Here is an 18956-nt window from a genome sequence, read left to right as displayed (position 1 = left end):
GGATATTTATTGACATGGCAAGCTGTACCAAGAGGAGTATAACAGATAGTGGTATCTCAAATGTTTACAATCTGTATTAATGACTTAGATGAGGGGACTAAATTTATGGTAGCTAAACTTGCCTGTGGCACCAAATTAGGTGGAAATAATTTGTCCAGCACAGACCTCATGGCAATGCCTCAACCAGAATCGATTTTCCCATCAAACAAAAGCTGAGGGGGTGACTATTCCCTAATGCATGATCAATGGAAATTCCTTGAATAATTCAACCATTCATCACTCTTTCTCAAACATAAATTGGTCTTTATTTTGCAATTTGGTGTTCTTGCATCTGTCCTGAGAAGTGCAAGATTTAAAGATTCAACAGCATGTCTCTTTTCCAGAAATTCTATACTTGCTTAAAAGACAAAAACTAAAGACTAATCATGAACAGCAGTTTTGTATTCTTATGCTAGACTTTCTTTTAACTCTTTCAATTCTGTAACAAACACTATAAGTATCTGTACTGAGGTATCTTGTACATAAAATAATGCTAAAGAAGTGACATTACAAACTTTTCACTGCACTCATTTGAGTGCATGTGGCAATAAAGGCTATTCTATTCTATTCTTTGATGGACAAAAGTTCACCTTTACTCCACCAGCTACATTTTTTGCCCAGTCATGTAACCTAATCCTAATCCTATCCCTTTTCAGACTCTCTACGACCATTTGATACTTTGCTTTCCTACCAGAAGGTATGTTGCCTCCCAGGTGCCAGGGTCTGGGATGTCTCAGATTGAGTCTACAAGATTCTGAAGGGGATGGGTGAGAAGCCAGAAGTCGTGGTGCACATAGGCACCAATGTCATAGCTAGAAAAAGGGATGAGGATCTAAAAAGTGATTTCAGGTAGTTAGGTTGCAAGCTAAAAAGCAGGACGAGCAGAGTAGTAATCCTAGGAATACTACCAGTGTAATGTGCTAGTGATGTGAGCAACAGGGAGTGAGCACAGCTAAACATGTGGCTACAGGGCTGGTGCAGGAGGGAGGACTTCAGATACTTATATCATTGGGGTATCTTCTGGGGAAGGTGGGATCTGTACATGAAGGATGGGTTACACTTAAACTGGAAGGGCACCAATATCCTGGATGGGAGATTTGCTAGAACACTTCAGGAGGATGGGAACCAGAGCCAGAGATCAGAGGAGAGGGTAGTTGTTGAACAGGCAGAAATAGAATGCAGAGAGTCTGTCAGTAAGGATACACAATCGATAGGGCAAAGGGTTGGGTTAAAGTGTGTCTGTTTCAATGCAAGGACTATCAAGAATAAGAGTGTTGAACTTAGAGCTTGGATCAGTACTTGAAACTATGATGTTGTGGCCATAATGGAGACATGGAGTTCACAGTGGCAGGAATGGTTGCTGGATGTTTCAAGGTTTAGATATTTTAAAAAGAAAGGGAGGGGGATAAAAGAGGACGGGGAGTAGCATTGTTAATTAGAGAATGTATCACAGCTGCAGTAACAGGAAAGGAACAGTCACTTTGTTGAATGTTTTCTATAGACCTCCCAATAGCAGCAGAGAAATGGAAGAACAGATTGGACAGAAGATCTTGGAAAAGGTGCAGATGTAACAGTTGTTGTTATGTGTGACTTCAACTTCCCCAATATTGATTGGAACATCCTCAGTGCATATGATCAGGATGGAGCCGATTTTGTCAGGTGTGTCCAGGAAGGATTTCTGACTCAGTATGTAGAAAGGCCGACTGGGGGGAGGCCATATTGGATTTGGTGCTAGACAACGAGCCAAGCCAGGCTGTCAGTGGGAGAGCATTTCGGTGACAGTGACCACAACTTCTTCCTCTGCTCTTTTTAGTTTTTGTAAATAACTTGGATGAAGAATTGGAAGGGTGGGTTAGTAAGTTTCCCAATGACACAAAGGTCGGTAGAATTGTAGATAGTGTCGAGGACTGTTGCAGGCTACAACAAGACATTGACAGGATGCAGAGCTCGGTTGAGTGACAGATGGAGTTCAACCTGGATAAATGTGAAATGATTTATTTTGGAAGATCGAATTTGAATGCTGAATACAGGATTAAAGACAGGATTCTTGGTATGTGGCGGAACAGCAGGATCTTGGAGTCCACGTACATAGATCCCTCGAAGTTGCCACCCAAATTGATAGGGTTGGTAAGAAGGCATACGGTGTTTGACTTTCATTAACAGGAGATTGAGTTTACCAGCCATGAGGTTTTGCTACAGCTCTATAAAACCCTGGTGAGACCACACTTGGAATATTGTGTCCAGTTCCGGTGACCTCATTATAGGGAGGTTGTTGATGCTTTAGAAAGGGTGCAGAGGTTATTTACTAGGATAATGCCTGGATTGGAGGGCTTGTCTTATGAAGAGAGGTTAAATGAGCTAGGGCTTTTCATACTGGAGAGAAGAGGAAGAGAGGTGACTTAATAGAGATGCACAAGGTAATGAGAAGCACAGATAGAGTAGATAGCCAGAGACTTTTCCCCAGGTCAGATGGGTCATAATTTTAAGGTGATTGGAGGAAGGTATGGGAGGAAATGTCAGCGGTTGGTTCTTTATGCAGAGAGTGGTGGGTACGTGGAATGCACTGCATGTGGTGATAGTAGGGTCAGAGACACTGGGGACATTTAAGCGACTGCTGGACAAGCACATGGATGGCAGTAAATTAAGGGGTGTTTAGGTTAGATTGATCTTAGTATAAGATAAATGTTTGGCACAATATCGTTGACCAAAGGCCTGTACTGTGCTGTGTATTCTATGTTCTATGTATTTTAGTAACAGTTTGGGGAAGGTTCACTTAGTTTTTTCTGAGATGAAGAGCTTGTTAAATCAAGAAAGATTTATTAGCATAGGGTGAAATCCATTGGAGTTTAGAAGAACCCATTTGAAGAATCAAAGGTCATCTTAATGAAACGTGCAAGATCTTGATGGATCTTGTTAAGGTGGACATGGGGAGGATGTTTCTTCTTATGACGGAGTCTAAAACTAAGAGACAGAGCTTAAGAATAAGACATTTCCCTTTAAAAGAGAGATGAAAAGAACTTCTTCGCTGAGGTTCTGTGCCCTGGAAGGTAGTAGAGACTGAGTCTTTAATCTTTTTCAAGATTTAGTTAGAGTTTTGATAGACAAGGGAATTAAGGGTTACGGTATACAGGGAGGAAAGTGGAGCTGAAAACATAAACACATCAACCATCATCTAATCGAATGACCAGGTAGGCTCACAGGATCAAATCCCTAATTTGCCTCCTAAATCCTATGTTCCTATTTAATCTTTTTTTCCAATCTTGTTATTATGGGAAATGGGATTGTGAAATATAAAGTGGCCTGGATAAGGAAATATTTACTTCAAGTTAAAGGTCACTAGCATCAGACATCAGTCTAATTTATTTAAATGTAAATTTAAAACAAATAGTATGAGAAAGAAGATTTAAAAGATAATAAGCTTTGAGAATTATGGAACGTGACTGATATTTGGATTTGTAAGCTCATGCTCAAAAAGAGATGTTCATTGGGCTATTTGGGTTCCCGAGTTATAGAAACAGAAATGCTTGAGAAACTCAGCTAGTGTGTGGAGATAGAAAGAAAGTTAAGGATTCAAGTCTCATCTGACTTTTTTTTTGCATTTTGTAATTAAATAATGAAAGTTTCTGTGCTAATTTTACACCAGGAAATTTTTCTGCATTCATCCATAGACTTGCATCTTCTATTTCTCAAGTGATCTACTCTTGTCTCAAAAGGTACAATGATCTCTGTCTCAACTTTATCCTTGGGCAAACAACTTGCAAGTGTCTCAAATAAGAGCTCAAGAGCTCTCAATAAATAAATTTCTTCTCACCCCCTCAGCCAATTCTATTTGCCAATTTTAAACTGGTCCTCTCTCATCCCTATCTCCCAAGTCTTATTCATTCTCTTAAACCCTTCATGACTAAAAAAAACTCAATTCAATCTTCTTGTAGTACTTAGTCCCAATATTTCAAGCTTCAAAATAACAGTTCCTCATTGCTCACATAATACTGATGTATCTACATGCTTGCTCTCTCTAGTTATTATTTCTTTCCTGAATATTGATCAGTTTAAAATTGTATAAAATTTGTAATAGTAACATAGTCTTTGCCTAGTTCAAAATCGATCATAATATAGTTGGCGGGGGGGGGGGAACATTTTCACTGGCCTGCATGTTAGCACTTTGTAAACATAATGTGAAATTTCCTAAATTCACAAATTGTAACAAAATCCTGATCTAAATTCATTTAAGCATTTTTGTAGCTTCAGAAGCAATAGAGATTGGAAGAAAAATTAGACGCTGTACTTGCTCAGTCACTGACAACTAAAGGACATTTTCAGTCTGCTAACACAGTTAACAAGGGAGATTTTCAAACTGTCTTAACAGTCATTAATACACAATGACCAGAGGAATGCTTCACATGTCAACACAGTCATGAGCACACATTGGCCAGAGGAAATCTTTACTTTGTTAACAGTCAGTATCATCCAGTGACCAGAGGAAATTTTTACACTTTGTTGGGATGGTCACTAATAGCAACCAGAGGAAATCTTCACAGTGTGTTAACACAGTCACTCATAGCGAACAGAAGAAACCTTCCTAATGTGTTAACAGTCAATAATGTGAGGTTCCAGTGTTGGGTTGGGGTGGATACCTGGTTATATCCAACAGGTTTATTTGAAAGTACAAACTTTCAGAGCGCTACTCCTTTGTCAGGTAGCTAGTGAAGCAGGATATACAGGACACAGAATTTATAAGATCAAAATGTCATGCAACTGGTGTGATATACTGGACAAACCTAGATGACTGGTAAGTCTTTAATCACTAAGAACAGGAATGCAGTTTCAATTAATATGTAAATCCCAGAATTTCTTTCAATTCACTGCCCCCATATTACTTAAGGTTTTAACAGTATATGAAAGAAAGGCGACATCTCAGCTCAGACAATGTATTAAAGGTGTGAGGAATTTGATAAATTCCTGGTTTGGAAATAAAACCAGTCTGAATCCAGGTTGGAATGGACCAACTCTAACGTCATACTTTTAATACATTGTCTGAACTGAGATGTCACATTTTTTAGTAGGTTTACAGATGACAGCAAAATTGATGGTGTAGTGGACAGTGAAGAAGGTTATCTTCAGATAACCCGGACTACAATGGGATCCTGGTCAGATGGGCCGAGATGGGCGGATGAAGTTTAATTTATATAAATGTGAGGTATTGCGTTTTGATAAAGCAAGTCAGAGCAGGACTTATAGACTTCATGGTCGGGTCCTGGGGCGTGTATCTGAATAAAGAGACCTTGTGGTGCAGGTTCACATTATATTGAACGTGAAGTTGCAGGGTAATGAGGAAGGAGTTTGATATACACTTACCTTTATTGCATTGAATATAGGAGCTTGGATGTCATGTTGCTGCTGTACAGGACATTAGTCAGACCACTTTTAGAACACTGCATTTAATTCTGGTCTCCTATTATAGGAAAGATGTCCCATGTAAGCCGTACACTGTGGATACAGGCTATTCGGTCTGACAACTCCACATCAATGCTCTGAAGAGCATCCCACCCAGACTCAGCTCCCTATCCTATCCCGATAACCCTGCATTTCCCATGGCTAATTCATCTAAGCTGTAAATGTGTTGCTGGAAGAGCGCAGCAGGTCAGGCAGCATCCAAGGAGGAGGAGAATCGACGTTTTGGGCATGAGCCCTTCTTCAGGAATGATTCCTGAAATGTCGATTCTCCTGCTCCTTGGATGCTGCCTGACCTGCTGTGCTTTTTCAGCAACACATTTTCAGATCTGATCTCCAGCATCTACAGTCCTCACTTTCTCCTAATTCATCTAACCTACACCTAACCTGGACATCATGGGCAATTTAGCATTGTCAATCCACCTAAACTGCATATCTTTGGACTGTGGGAGGAAATCCACACAGACAAGAGAAGAATGTTCAGTCTCCACACAGTCGCCTAAGGGTGGAATTAAACCCAAGTTCCTGACTGTGAGGCAGCAGTGCCACCATGCCATCCAATTATATAAATAAAGTATAACAGAGATTTTCATATCTCCTGCATTATGTTTCTGTTATTTGCCATGTGTCTTTTTCATTGATTTTAGTTGGTGTGATGATGTTTTTACATAGATTTTTTGAGTGATGTAGATGTCTCGCGGCTTCGCTTGGTCAGGGTTTGTGGTTATCCAGAATATTTGATCATCCAGCAACTCCTGGTCCCATAGGTGCTGGTAAAAAAAAGGTTTTCTGTACTTAGGTTATTTTCTTCCTCCTGAATTTCTATAGTTCACATTAATTTGTCAGTGGTATTAGCTCAGCCATTCCATGCGGTATCAAATTGCATATTCTAACCAATCCCTGGATAATATTGAATTCTTCTTAATATTTGTTAGTGATCATTTTATAATGAGCTCTATCTTTGAGCTCAAGTGGAAATATTTCTTGGACATCTACCTGAACAATAACAACCAGAAAAAATATTCAACTTGTTAATACTGGCATCAAAAGGGAATGGAGGAAATTGTCAATTGTTAGCACAATCCCAAAAAGCAAACAAAAGTTATATTCTAACTGTGTTAGGACAGCGAATATCACACCCCAATCAGAAGAAGAAAACGGACTGAACACAATCAGTAAAAGTGGCCAGAGGAAATTATAATACAAGATAAGAACAGATAACATAGAGACCAGATAAAATCTTCCCTGAACATGTTTAACAATAGCTAGCATCTCCAGAGAAACTTATTCTCAAACTTAATCAACGCAGACAGCATTAATGAATGAGGCAAAAAAGATTAAGCACCCATAATTGATTTGTTGTCAAATCAAACATATTTTGCAGATACCAGTGAAATTGAAAGAGCCAACCTTGCTGAAAAGCATGATGCTTCTTCTATTGAAGAAGCCTTTGACAAGCTTGTGGAAGAACTGGAGTCATCAAATGCCCATGGTTAGATGTCTGTTCATCTCTGTTTAAATATCAGGAAAGCATTATGCCAGGTTACCTTTTTTGATTCTGTCACTAAATCAGGTTTTAAAGGAGTGGACAATAGGTTTACACTCATGGAGCAAATATATGTCTGTGTTGATCGAATCATGAAAACGATTACCTCATGTTTACAGCACAGAAACAGACCATTAACCCAGCTGCTCAATGTCAGCGAGTATGCTCCATGGTGGTCTCTTTATGCTCCAGTTCATCTTACCCCATTCTGATACCCTATTTCCTTCTATTTTTCCTCCTTTTGTATTTATGTAGATTTTCCTTCAATGAGTTTATGATGATAAACAAAGTTAATCCAAATAATTGCACATTCGACCCTCTTGCCATTCTTTGGATAAAGAGGAAAGAAAAAAACTCACACAACATCAGGTTATAGTCCAACAGGTTTATTTGGAAGTACTAGCTTTCAGAGTGCTGCTCATTCATCAGGTAACTTGTGGGGCAGGATCATAAGACATAGAATTTATAGCAAAAAATCACAGTGTCATTCAATTAAAATGATTCATTGAACAAATCTGGACTGGTATTAAATCTTTCATCTTTTAGAATAGGTTGCAGGTTTCAGTTCAGTTCATTAATATGTAAATCTCAGAATTTTGTTTAAGTCACATTCTCGAGATAACTTAAGGCTTTATAAAACAAAATGACATCTCAGCTCAGTGCACGTATTAAAGGTGTAAAGTTAAAGTCTGTCTGAATTCCAATCTTGAGTCAGACAGATTCTATTTCCAAAGTAGGAATTTATAAAATGTTATATGGATTGACTGTCTGCATTGACCGCCTGCAGGTTGCATGCTTTTTGAACAAAAATAGAATGCATCTGCAAGACTTAAATGGTCATGTGTGCGTGTGTGTGCATGTGAGGGAGAGAGAGAATGGGAGTGTGAGTGTGAGAGTGTAAGAGTGAGTGTGCATGAGAGTGTGTTTGCCTGTGTGCGTCCTTGGTAGAGTATGTGCATGAGTGTGGCGGAATATAAGCTTATGAGAGGGTTTGTGCATGGGTGTGAGTGTGGGGTTGTATGTATGTGTTGCTGAGAAAGAGTATGTATATGAGAAAGGGTCTGCACGAGTGTATCAGTATGTAAAAGTGTGTGTGTATGTGTGCTTGTAAGAGCGTATAGTGTAGTGGGGTCACCTGTAGTGTGAAATTAACCCAAGGTCCCGGGTAAGGCCATCACCATGGGTACTGAACTTGGCTATCAGCCTCTGCTCATCCACTGCATTGTTGCATATCCCGAAGTCCACCTTGCAGGACATTAGGTAATGCAACAATGCAGAGTGGCTAAGCAGAGGTGATAGCCAAGTTCAGAGCCCATGAGCATGACCTCAACCGGGACCTTGGGTCCATTTCACACGACAGGCAACCCTGCTACACTATACACTCTCACACGCACAAGCACACATCCACACACATTCTAACATACTCACACATTCATGCAGACCCTCTCTCAAACATACATTCTTTCTCAGCCACACACACATACACTCTCACACTCATACCCACACACGTACCCTCTCACAAGCTTATATTCCATCACACTCTCACACACACTCTACCAAGCATACACACATGCAAACACTCACTCTCTCATGAACACGCACACTCACATGCACACACTCATACTCTCTCTCTTTCTCTCTCCCTCACGTGCACACACGCATACACATACACATATAAGTCTGTGGGGTGAATTTGCATTTGCAGAATTATATTTGCAGATAGATTCTGTTTTGCTCAAAAAGCGCACAACCTGCAGGCAATCAGTGCAGGCAGTCAATCCATGTCACATTTTATAAATTCCTACTTTGGAAATAGAACCTGTCTGAATCAAGATTGGGATAAAGATAGACTCGAAACTCACACTTTTAATACGTCATCTGAGCTGAGATGTCACTTTTTTTTAATGAAACATTTAAGTTATCTCAAGAATGTGACTTAAAAGAAGTTCTGGGATTTACATATTAATGAACTGAAACCTGCAATCCATTCTAAAAGATTAAAGACTAGGTTTGTTCAATATATCATTTTAATTGAATGACACTGTGATTTTTTTTGCTGTAAATTCTGTGTCTTACAATTCTGCCCCACTAGTTATCTCCACGCCCCCCTACAACCCACCCTCCCATCCTGGCACTTTCCCCTGCTACCGCAGGAACTGTAAAACCTGCGCCCACACCTCCTCCCTCACCTCTATCCAAGGCCCCAAAGGAGCCTTCCACATCCATCAAAGATTTACTTGCACATCCACTAATATCATTTATTGTATCCGTTGCTCCCGATGCGGTCTCCTCTACATTGGGGAGACTGGGCGCCTCCTAGCAGAGCACTTTAAGGAACATCTCCGGGACACCCGCACCAATCAACCACACCACCCCGTGGCCCAACATTTCAACTCCCCCTCCCACTCTGCCGAGGATATGGAGGTCCTGGGCCTCCTTCACCGCCGCTCCCTCACCACCAGACGCCTGGAGGTAGAACGCCTCATCTTCCACCTCGGAACACTTCAACCTCAGGGCATCAATGTGGACTTCAACAGTTTCCTCATTTCCCCTTCCCCCACCTCATCTTAGTTCCAAACTTCCAGCTCAGCACTGTCCCCATGACTTGTCCGGACTTGTCCTACCTGCCTATCTCCTTTTCCACCTATCCACTCCACCCCTCCCCCACTCACCCATTGTACTCCCCACCCCCACCCTCTTCTAGCTTATCTCTCCATGCTTCAGGCTCACTGCCTTTATTCCTGATGAAGGGCTTTTGCCCGAAACGTCGATTTCGCTGCTCCTTGGATGCTGCCCGAACTGCTGTGCTCTTCCAACACCACTAATCCAGAATCTGGTTTCCAGCATCTGCAGTCATTGTTTTTGATGAAGGAGCAGCACTAGTACTTCCAAATAAACCTGTTGGTCGATAACTTGGTGTTGTGTGATTTTTAACTTTGTCCATCTCAGTTCAACACTGACACCTCCACAACTTGGCTAAAGAGGTTATTCTTGAACTCTTTATAAGATTTATTGTGACAATTTTACATTTAGAAAAATTAGTTTTGGACTTTCACAAGTGGAAATGTCTTCTCTACACCTACCCTAACATAAGGCAAGCACAGAAAATCTTCAGGCTTTCAGCAAAGCCACCAAAAGTACTAAGAAGAAACCTTCATAACGTGTTGGTACAGTTAGTAATACACGGAGAGAGGAGATCTTTCCTTAAAATGCTGAAAAAAATGTGGAGGAGACTTAGACCATAGAACATAGAACATTACAGCGCAGTCCAGGCCCTTTGACCCTCCATGTTGCACCAACCTGTGAAAGCAATATGAAGCCCATCTACCCTACAGTATTCCGTTTTCATCCATATGTTTATCCAATGACCATTTAAATGCCCGGAAAGTTGCGGGCAGTGCATTACATGCCCCTACTACTCTCTGAGTAAAGAAACTACCTCTGCCGTCTGTCCGACGTCTATCACCTCTCAATTTAAAGCTATGTCCCCTCGTGCTAGCCACCACCATTGAGGAAAAGCGCTCTCACTGTCCGCCCCCTCTAACCCTCTGATTATCTTATATGTCTCAATTAAGTCACCTCTCAACCTTCTTCTCTCTCACCAAAATAGCCTCAAGTCCCTCAGCCTTTCCTCATAAAACCTTGCCTCCATACCAGGCAACATCTTAGTAAATCTCCTCTGAACTCTTTCCAGAGTTTCCACATCCTTCTGAAAATTCAGTGACCAGAACTGTACGCCATATTCCAAATGTGATTGTACCAGAATTTTGTACAGCTGCAGCATGACCTCGTGGCTCTGAAACTCAATCCCTCTAACAATAAACGCTAACACACTGTATAGCTTCATAAAGACCCTATCAATTGGATGGCAACTTTCAGGGATCTATGTACATGGACACCGAGATCTCTCTGCTCATCTAAACTAAGAATCTTACCATTAACCCAACACTCTTTATTCCGGTTACCTCTTCCAAAGTGGATCACCTCAAACTTTACTGCATTAAACTCCATTTGCCACCTCTCAGCCCAGCTCTGCAGCTTATCTATGTCCATTTATAACCTGCAACATAGAACATTACAGTGCAGTACAGGCCCTTCGGCCCTTGATGTTGCGCCACCTTGTCATACTAATCTGAAGCCCATCCCACCCACACTATTCCATGTACGTCCATATGCCTGTCCAATGACGACTTAAATGCACTTAAACTTGGCGAATCTACTACCATTGCAGGCAAAGCATTCCATACCCTTACTACTCTCTGAGTAAAGAAACTACCGCTGACATCTGTCTTATACTATCTCCCATCGCTTTAAAGTTGTGTCCCCTCGTGTTTGCCGTCCCATACTTGGAAAAAGGCTCTCTCTGTCCACTCTATCTAACCCTCTGATTATCTTGTATGTCTCTATTAAGTCACCTTTCAACCTTCTCTCTAATGAGAACAGCCTCAAGGCCCTCAGCCTTTCCTCGTAAGACATTCCTTCCAAACCAAGCAACATCCTTGTAAATCTCCTCTGCACCCTTTCCAAAGCTTCCACATCCTTCTTATAATGCGGTGACCAGAACTGTACACAATACTCGAAGTGTGGCCGTACCAGAGCTTTTTACAGCTGTAGCATAACCTCCTGGTTCTGGAATTCAATCCCTCTATTAATAAAGGCCAAAACACTGAATACCTTCTTAACAACCCTGTCAACCTGGGTGGCAACTTTCAGGGATCTGTGTATGTGGACACCAAGATCTCTCTGCTCATCTGCACTCCCAAGAATCTTACCATTAGCCCAGTACTTTGCATTCCGATTACTACGTCCAAAGTGTATCACCTCACACTTGTCCACATTAAACTCCATTTGCCACCTCTCAGCCCAGCTCTGCATCCTATCTATGTCTCTCTGCAACCTACTACATCCTTCGTCACTATCCACAACTCCACCGACCTTAGTGTCATCCGCAAATTTACTAACTCACCCTTTTAAGCCCTCATCCAGGTCATTTATAAAAATGATGAACAGCAGTGGGCCCAACACCGACCCTTGCGGTACGCCGCTAGTAACTGGACACCAAGATGAACATGTTCCATCAACTACAACCCTCTGTTTTCTTTCAGCAAACCAATTACTGATCCAAACTGCTTTGTCTCCCATAATCCCATTCCTCCACATTTTGTATAATAGCCTACTGTGGGGAACCTTATCGAATGCCTTGCTGAAATCCATATACACCACATCAACTGGTTTACTCTCATCTACCTACTTGGTCACTTTGTCAATAAAGTCAATAAGATTCGTTAGGCACGACCTACCCTTCACAAAACCGTGCTGACTGTCCCTGATCAGATTATTCTTTTCTAGATTATTATAAATCCTATCTCTTATAACCTTTTCCAACACTTTATCAACAACTGAAGTGAGACTCACTGGTCTGTAATTACCAGGGTTGTCTCTACTACCCTTTTTAAACAAGGGAACCACATTTGCTATCCTTAGGGCACTATTCCTGTAGACAATGATGATTTTAAGATCAATGCCAAAGGCTCGCCAATCTCTTCCCTTGCTTCCCAGAGGATCCTAGGATAGATCCCATCTGGCCCTGGGGACTTGTCTATTTTCACACTCTGCAGTATTTCTAATACCTCTTCCTTGTGAACCTCAATCTCTTCTAGTCTAGATGCAAGTATCTCTGTATCTTCCTCGCCAACATTTTCATTTTCTGTAGTGAACACTGTCGAAAAATATTTATTTGGTGCTTCCCCTATCTCCTCTGACTCCACACACAAGTTCCCACTATTTTCCTTGATTGGCCCTAATTTAACTCTTGTCATTCTTTTATTCCTACCATACCTATGGAAAGCTTTAGGGTTAACCCTGATCCTATCTGCCAACAACTTCTCATGTCTCCTCGTGGCTCTTCTGAGCTCTCTTTTTCGGTCTTTCCTGACTTCCTTATAACCCTAAAGCGCCCTAACTGAGTTTTCACATTTTGTCCTAACATAAGCCTTCTTCTTCTTCTTGACCAGGGATTCCACATCCTTCAGCACTATCTACAACTCCACTGACTTCTTGTCATCTGTAAATTTACTAACCAATCTTTCTACACCCTCATCAAGGTCACATTTGGCCCAGGAGACTTATCTATTTTCATACTTTCCAAAATTGCTAACACCTTCTCCTTGTGAGCTCAATCATGTCTAGTCTAGTAGCCTTTATCTCAGTATTCTCCTTGACAACATTGTTTTTTTTCCTGTGTGAATACTGACAAAAAAATATTCATTTAGCGCATCCCCTAACTCTTCAGACTCCATGCACAACTTCCCATTACTGTAATTGATTGGCTTAAATGTTACATTCGTCATTCTTTTATTCCTGATTAACTTATAAAAAGCATGAGGGTTTTCCTTGACTCTATCTGCCAATGACATCTCGTGTCCCCTCCTGGCTCTTCTTAGCTGTCTCTTTAAGTCTCTCCTGGCTAACTTGTAACTCTCACGCTCCCAACTGAGCCTTCACATCTCACCCTAACCTAAGTCTTCTTCTTCCTCTGGACATGAGATTCAACTTTAGTAAACCACCTCCTCCCTGCCTGACAGGTACATACTTATCAAGGACACGTAGTGAATAAGCTCCACATTTCAATTGTGCCCGTCGCCTGCAGTTTCCTTTCCCATCCTATGCATCCTAAATCTTGCCTAGTCACATCATAATTGCCTTTCCCCCACCAATAACTCTTGCTCCTTGGTATATACCTATTCCTTTCCACTGCTAAAGTAAACATAACCCAACTGTGGTTACGATCACCAAAATGCTCACCTAACTCCAAATCTAACACCTGGCCAGTACCAAGTCCAATGTGGCCTTGTACATTGTTGGCTTGACTACATACTGAGTCAGGAAACCATCTGCACACATTGGACAAAAACTGACCCATCTAAAATACTCGAACTATGTATTTCCAGTCAATATTTGGAAAGTTAAAGTCCCCCAAAACAACTCCTCTGTTACTCTCTCTCTTATCCAAGAATTATCTTTTCTATCCTTTCCTCTACATCTCCGGAACTATTTGGTGGCTTATAGAAAACTCCCAGCAGGGAGACCTCTCCTGTTTCTAACCTCAGCAGACAAGTTCTCAAACATCCTTTCTGCCACCGTAATCCTTGACTAACAATGCCACACTCCCCCTCTTTTATCATCTTCTCTGTTCTTATCACAAATTTAATCAATACTGAAAACATTAATGATAGAGGCAAACACTATATTTTTTTGTGAGCATCTGTAATGAATCTGTTGCCAAACAAACATATTTTACAGATACCAGTGAAATGAGTGAGATCAAGAGTACCGATCTCAATGAAAAACATGATATAGATTCTAGTGAAGAAGCTTTTGACGTGCTTATGGAAGAACTGGAACCATCTGCAGCCCATGGTTAGAGTTCTGTTTCTCTTTGTTTAAATATTGGCAAAGCATCGTGCAAGATTATGTCTTTGATGGTTTTACTAAATAGTATTCGAAGAAGTGGGCTATCTGTGTGTGTTTATGGAGAAAACAGATATTTCAATTGAATGAACATGAAAATGATTACATGGAATTTACAGCAAAGAAACTGGCCATTCAGCTGCTCTATGTTGATTTTTAGGCTTCAAATAAGCTGAGTATTATGCTTAATCAAAGCATTTAAAACCGCTAGTTAACAGACCAGAGTTAACAAGAGCTGGTATTTACTACCAATAAGTCAATTCTAGCCTTAGGTAAATGACTATGAGCCATCAATATATTACTCTAATGGTTCAAATTCTAACACCACTTTAAAGCCCCTACACACATGTACAGACAGACACAAAGACAAAAACAAATCAGTTGAGCAACTGTGAGGAAACACAGTTCACTAGCCCCAGTCTGCGGGCTTTGATGAGGTGTTCATTTTCTTCTCCCAAGACCTTTTGTTCTCTAAACTCCTCCCTTCAGGTTCTTACAGTCCTTGCCAAAGGCACAGGAGATGTATACATTAAATGTTCACATTTCACAATCCCTGGTTACAGACAATAGCTTACAGCAAATGTAGGAAGAAAATAACTGTCTTCAGGCTTAGCTGCAGAGATAGAGACAGTCACTACTTCTTCCAGTCTGGAAACGTTCTGCCTCGATATCGATCACACACGCAAGCTGTACAGCTGCCCAGCAACCAATCAGTTGTCGTGAGGCTGATGGCTCTGACATTGAAGACTGGTTACAAACCAAATAACAACCTGTTGCTAGTCAAATCTCACTGTGCAAACACATATCACAATGCTGTACCATTTTCTCTTCTTCCCCACTGCTTGCAAATCAACAAGAATCATAATGAGTTCCAGTGGCTTGTTTCTAAAAGTGCTGTGATTCTTGCCTTAGTCGACTTGATTCTAAAATGGTCCCTTTCCAATTTTAGTCCACAATCAAAAATACAGAAAAATAAAAACGCATGTTGTCCTTACACTATTACTGATTCCAGATCCCAAGTAATTATGCAAATGGCGAATAATGATCCCAGCACTGACTTCTGTGGGACACCACTTTCCAATTTGTATCAACCTGTGGAAATAACTTTGAATCTTGACTTTTGTTTTGCCATTTGTTACCTGTTTACTATCCCTTCTGCTACTTACCCTGACTTCCCACACACTGTGACCTTCACTATATGCTACACAAAATCTTATCAAAGCCCTTTTGAAAATGTACAAAATAATATCTACTATATTATTCCAAACCACTCTTTATTTCTTCAAAGAATTAGGTATTTAGGATGAGCGAAATATCATCTCTTTTGGGAAGCACTCTTTATATCCTTGACTTCTAGATGCTTTCTTTTACATCTTTGAGTATAGATGACCTTACTTTTTCTACCATCAATGTTAAGCTAACTGAATTATTGTTCCATGAACTTGTTCTATGTCCCTATTTTAAATACGAAAAGCATTTAAAAAAAGGATTTCTTATCTATTCATGGAATGTGGTATCAATTGCTGAGCCAGCATTTATTATACATCTCTTAAACGGGGTGTGTGTAAATTTAAATGATTCAATTTAGAAGTTGCTCTTGAAGAGGTGGTGGTGAGCTACATTCTTAAACTGATGCAGTCCATTTCATGTCGGTGTACCCACAATGCAATTTGAGAAGGAGTTCCAGGATTTTCACCCAGCAGCACTGAAGGAACAGTGATATATTTCCAAATCAGGCTTGGGGATGGAGGTGGTGCTGTTCCCATGTATCTGCTACCCTTGTTCTTTCAGATGGTAGTAGTCACAGCTTTGGAAGGTGATGCCAAAGCTGCACAGGTGAATTTCTGCAGTGCCACTCGTAGTTTATATACACTGCTGCTAATGTGTATTAGTAGTAGAGGGAGTGAATGTTTGAGGATGTGTTCTCAATCAAGTGGTTGCTTTGTCCTGGATGATGTCAAGCCTCTTGAGTGCTTGGCCCTGCACTCAGCCAGACAAGTGGGGAGAATTCGATCACAATGTTGACTTGTACTTTGTAGATAGTGCACAGGCTTTGGGAAATCAAGAGGTAGGTTACTTACTGCAAATTCCTAGCCTCTGACCTGGCCTTGGTGCCGTTGTACTTAGATGACAGTATGAGGTAATCAACAGATGCATTTATTATGTAGATAATTGAAGCATTGAAATATTCAAAGCATTAGAACGGCATAAAATTTGATCATTAATACCTCAGCTTCATTGCATCCGTTTCCTTTGGAACTCTGCCCCAGTAACACTTTCTTGAACTGAATCTTTTAAATTTCCATGGACTCCCAGTGTTCACATGTTCTGTGGAGAGCATTCAAGATTTCTACCTTTTGTGTGAAAATATCCTTTCTAATTTAACTCCTATTTGTCCAAGCTATAATTTTGATAATGTGCCTCGTTGATCTAGATACCTCTACTCCATAAATAGAATCTTGACACCAGCAAAGAAGTAATTGATTCCTTTCAGTGTATATGTCAATTGGAGTGAATCGTCATGAGGTCTTACAAAAGCAATTAGGGAAAGGTTTCCCAATGAAACCTGATGTGCCTTTTTATGGCAAGTATAATGGAGTAAAATCCATGTCTCTCCTCACTGGTCACATTTAAAGGGAGGGCATAAATGGGGTGTAGAACCATATTCACCCTGTACCAATGAAAATCATCAACAGCATCCCAAGGATGTTGCCAAGGTTGGAGGGTTTGAGCTAAAGGGAGAGACCGAAAAAACTTGGGCTATTTTCCCTGAGTGTCAGAGGCTGAGGATTGTCCTTATAGATGTTTATAAAATCATGAAGGGCATGGACAGGGTAAGTAGACAAGATCTTTTCCCCAGAGTGGTGGAATCCAAAATTAGAGGGCATAGGTTTAAGGTGAAAGGGGAAAGATTTAAAAGGGTCCTAAGGGGCAACCTTTTCAAAGAGAGAGTGATGTGTGGATGGAATAAGCTGCCAATGGAAGTAGTGGAGGCTGGTACAATTACAACATTTAAAAGGTATCTGGATGGGTATATGAATAGGAGGGGTTTAAAGGGATACGTGCCAAATTGGATTAGATTTATTTTAGATATCTGGTCAACATGGACAAGTTGAACCGAAGGATCTATTTCCGTGCTATACACTCAATGATTCTAAGACTTTTGTGACTCTATGAGATGCGGCAAATGTGGTAGGGATGATATGGAAAAAGGGTTTCACCTTCTGCATACTTAGGAATTATCAATGACTGTTTTTCTGTACCTTTATTCCAAATAGTCAACATCTGATAGTTTTTAAAATAAAAAAATCAGTGTAACATGTTGGAAAAATAGTTACATTATGGATCCTTTTTATGTATTTTAAAATTTCAAAATGAATTTTCTAATGTTCTTTGTTTAAATGATATAGTTTGACATGCTCTTAATTGACAAGTAGAATTTTTATCCATCAAGACAATGTAACCACCTCTTCCTAGCACTAAAATAGCTTTTGTTTGTTGAACAATCTTAACACCAGAAATTAATGTCACCACCAAGTTAAGTATAAAAGCTAAAACAATAGGATTTTATCTTTATCAGTAACTATGTCAGCCAGTAACAAAAGTGCATCAAGCTTTGGTTTCTGTCACCTAAAGATAAGACAAATCTCAAAAGCTGGTTTCTTTGAACATGGTCAAAAGTCACGTGACATCAGATTATAGTCCAACAGGTTTATTTGAAAACACAAGCTTTTGGATTCTCACTGCTTCTTCGGATGCTTGTACAAATGGTAAGACAAAGAAATTTGAAGACAATTTAATTTTATTATTATTTTCACAAAGGCTTGAAGAGATGATTAATTATGGCACTATCTCTACTTTGTACTCAGAATTCTAAGTTGAGAGCCAAGCCATTACCAAAGTACCAATGATCCACTGTCAACAGAAACATTGGCTAAGAATTATAACTTCAAATTTAAAACTTTGCTTCATATTCAGAGTCTCACTGATTGAAGTAAGGATCATGGAAGCAGTTGGAGATACAATTACCCCATTTCCATTATTCCCAATTTCATGATTTTAAAATGTACTCAGCATAATAAATTGACATCAATGAGCTGTTTGATATTTGCTCTGGGGTCCAAATCTTGCAACGACAAGACTAAAATATTTCTGATTTATCCTGTTTGTGCATATGAATGGTATTATTTTTTAACTGAATGCAAATATTATCTGGCATTTTTTTGTTTGTCATATGAAAAAGCAGATCAAAAGCATGCTTTGCCCCGCCAGCTTACAGATGACGAGGCGGTTCAGAACAGTGTCAACAAGTTGCAGTCAGTACAAACACAGGGTTCGTATGTTGATAATCATTTTCTATTCCTTACGGACTGAGGAACAGAATTTTACCTTGGTGGCATAATTGGAAAGTTTCACAAGAAATTATAAACATTTGTAGGTCCATTTGATT

At 40.2% G+C, this 18956-nt stretch overlaps 1 protein-coding gene across 1 annotated transcript in view; it reads left to right on the top strand.

The window, feature by feature from the left end:
- Window positions 1-18956, top strand: part of LOC148148739 (uncharacterized) — a 67662-nt gene that overhangs the window by 32642 nt on the left and 16064 nt on the right. Inside the window, exons 7-8 of the mRNA XM_087992301.1 lie at window positions 2579-2584; window positions 18750-18839. Coding sequence (XP_087848427.1) covers window positions 2579-2584; window positions 18750-18839 — 96 coding nt within the window. The remainder of the gene's footprint in view (window positions 1-2578; window positions 2585-18749; window positions 18840-18956) is intronic.

This window comes from Chiloscyllium plagiosum, unplaced genomic scaffold (genome assembly GCF_037043375.1).
Source record: "Chiloscyllium plagiosum isolate Xiang-an unplaced genomic scaffold, Cpla_swu_hap1 HiC_scaffold_11, whole genome shotgun sequence".
NCBI classification, from domain to species: domain Eukaryota; kingdom Metazoa; phylum Chordata; class Chondrichthyes; order Orectolobiformes; family Hemiscylliidae; genus Chiloscyllium; species Chiloscyllium plagiosum.
Note: the sequence above shows the minus strand (reverse complement) of the source record. Positions and strands in the feature narration are given on the sequence as shown.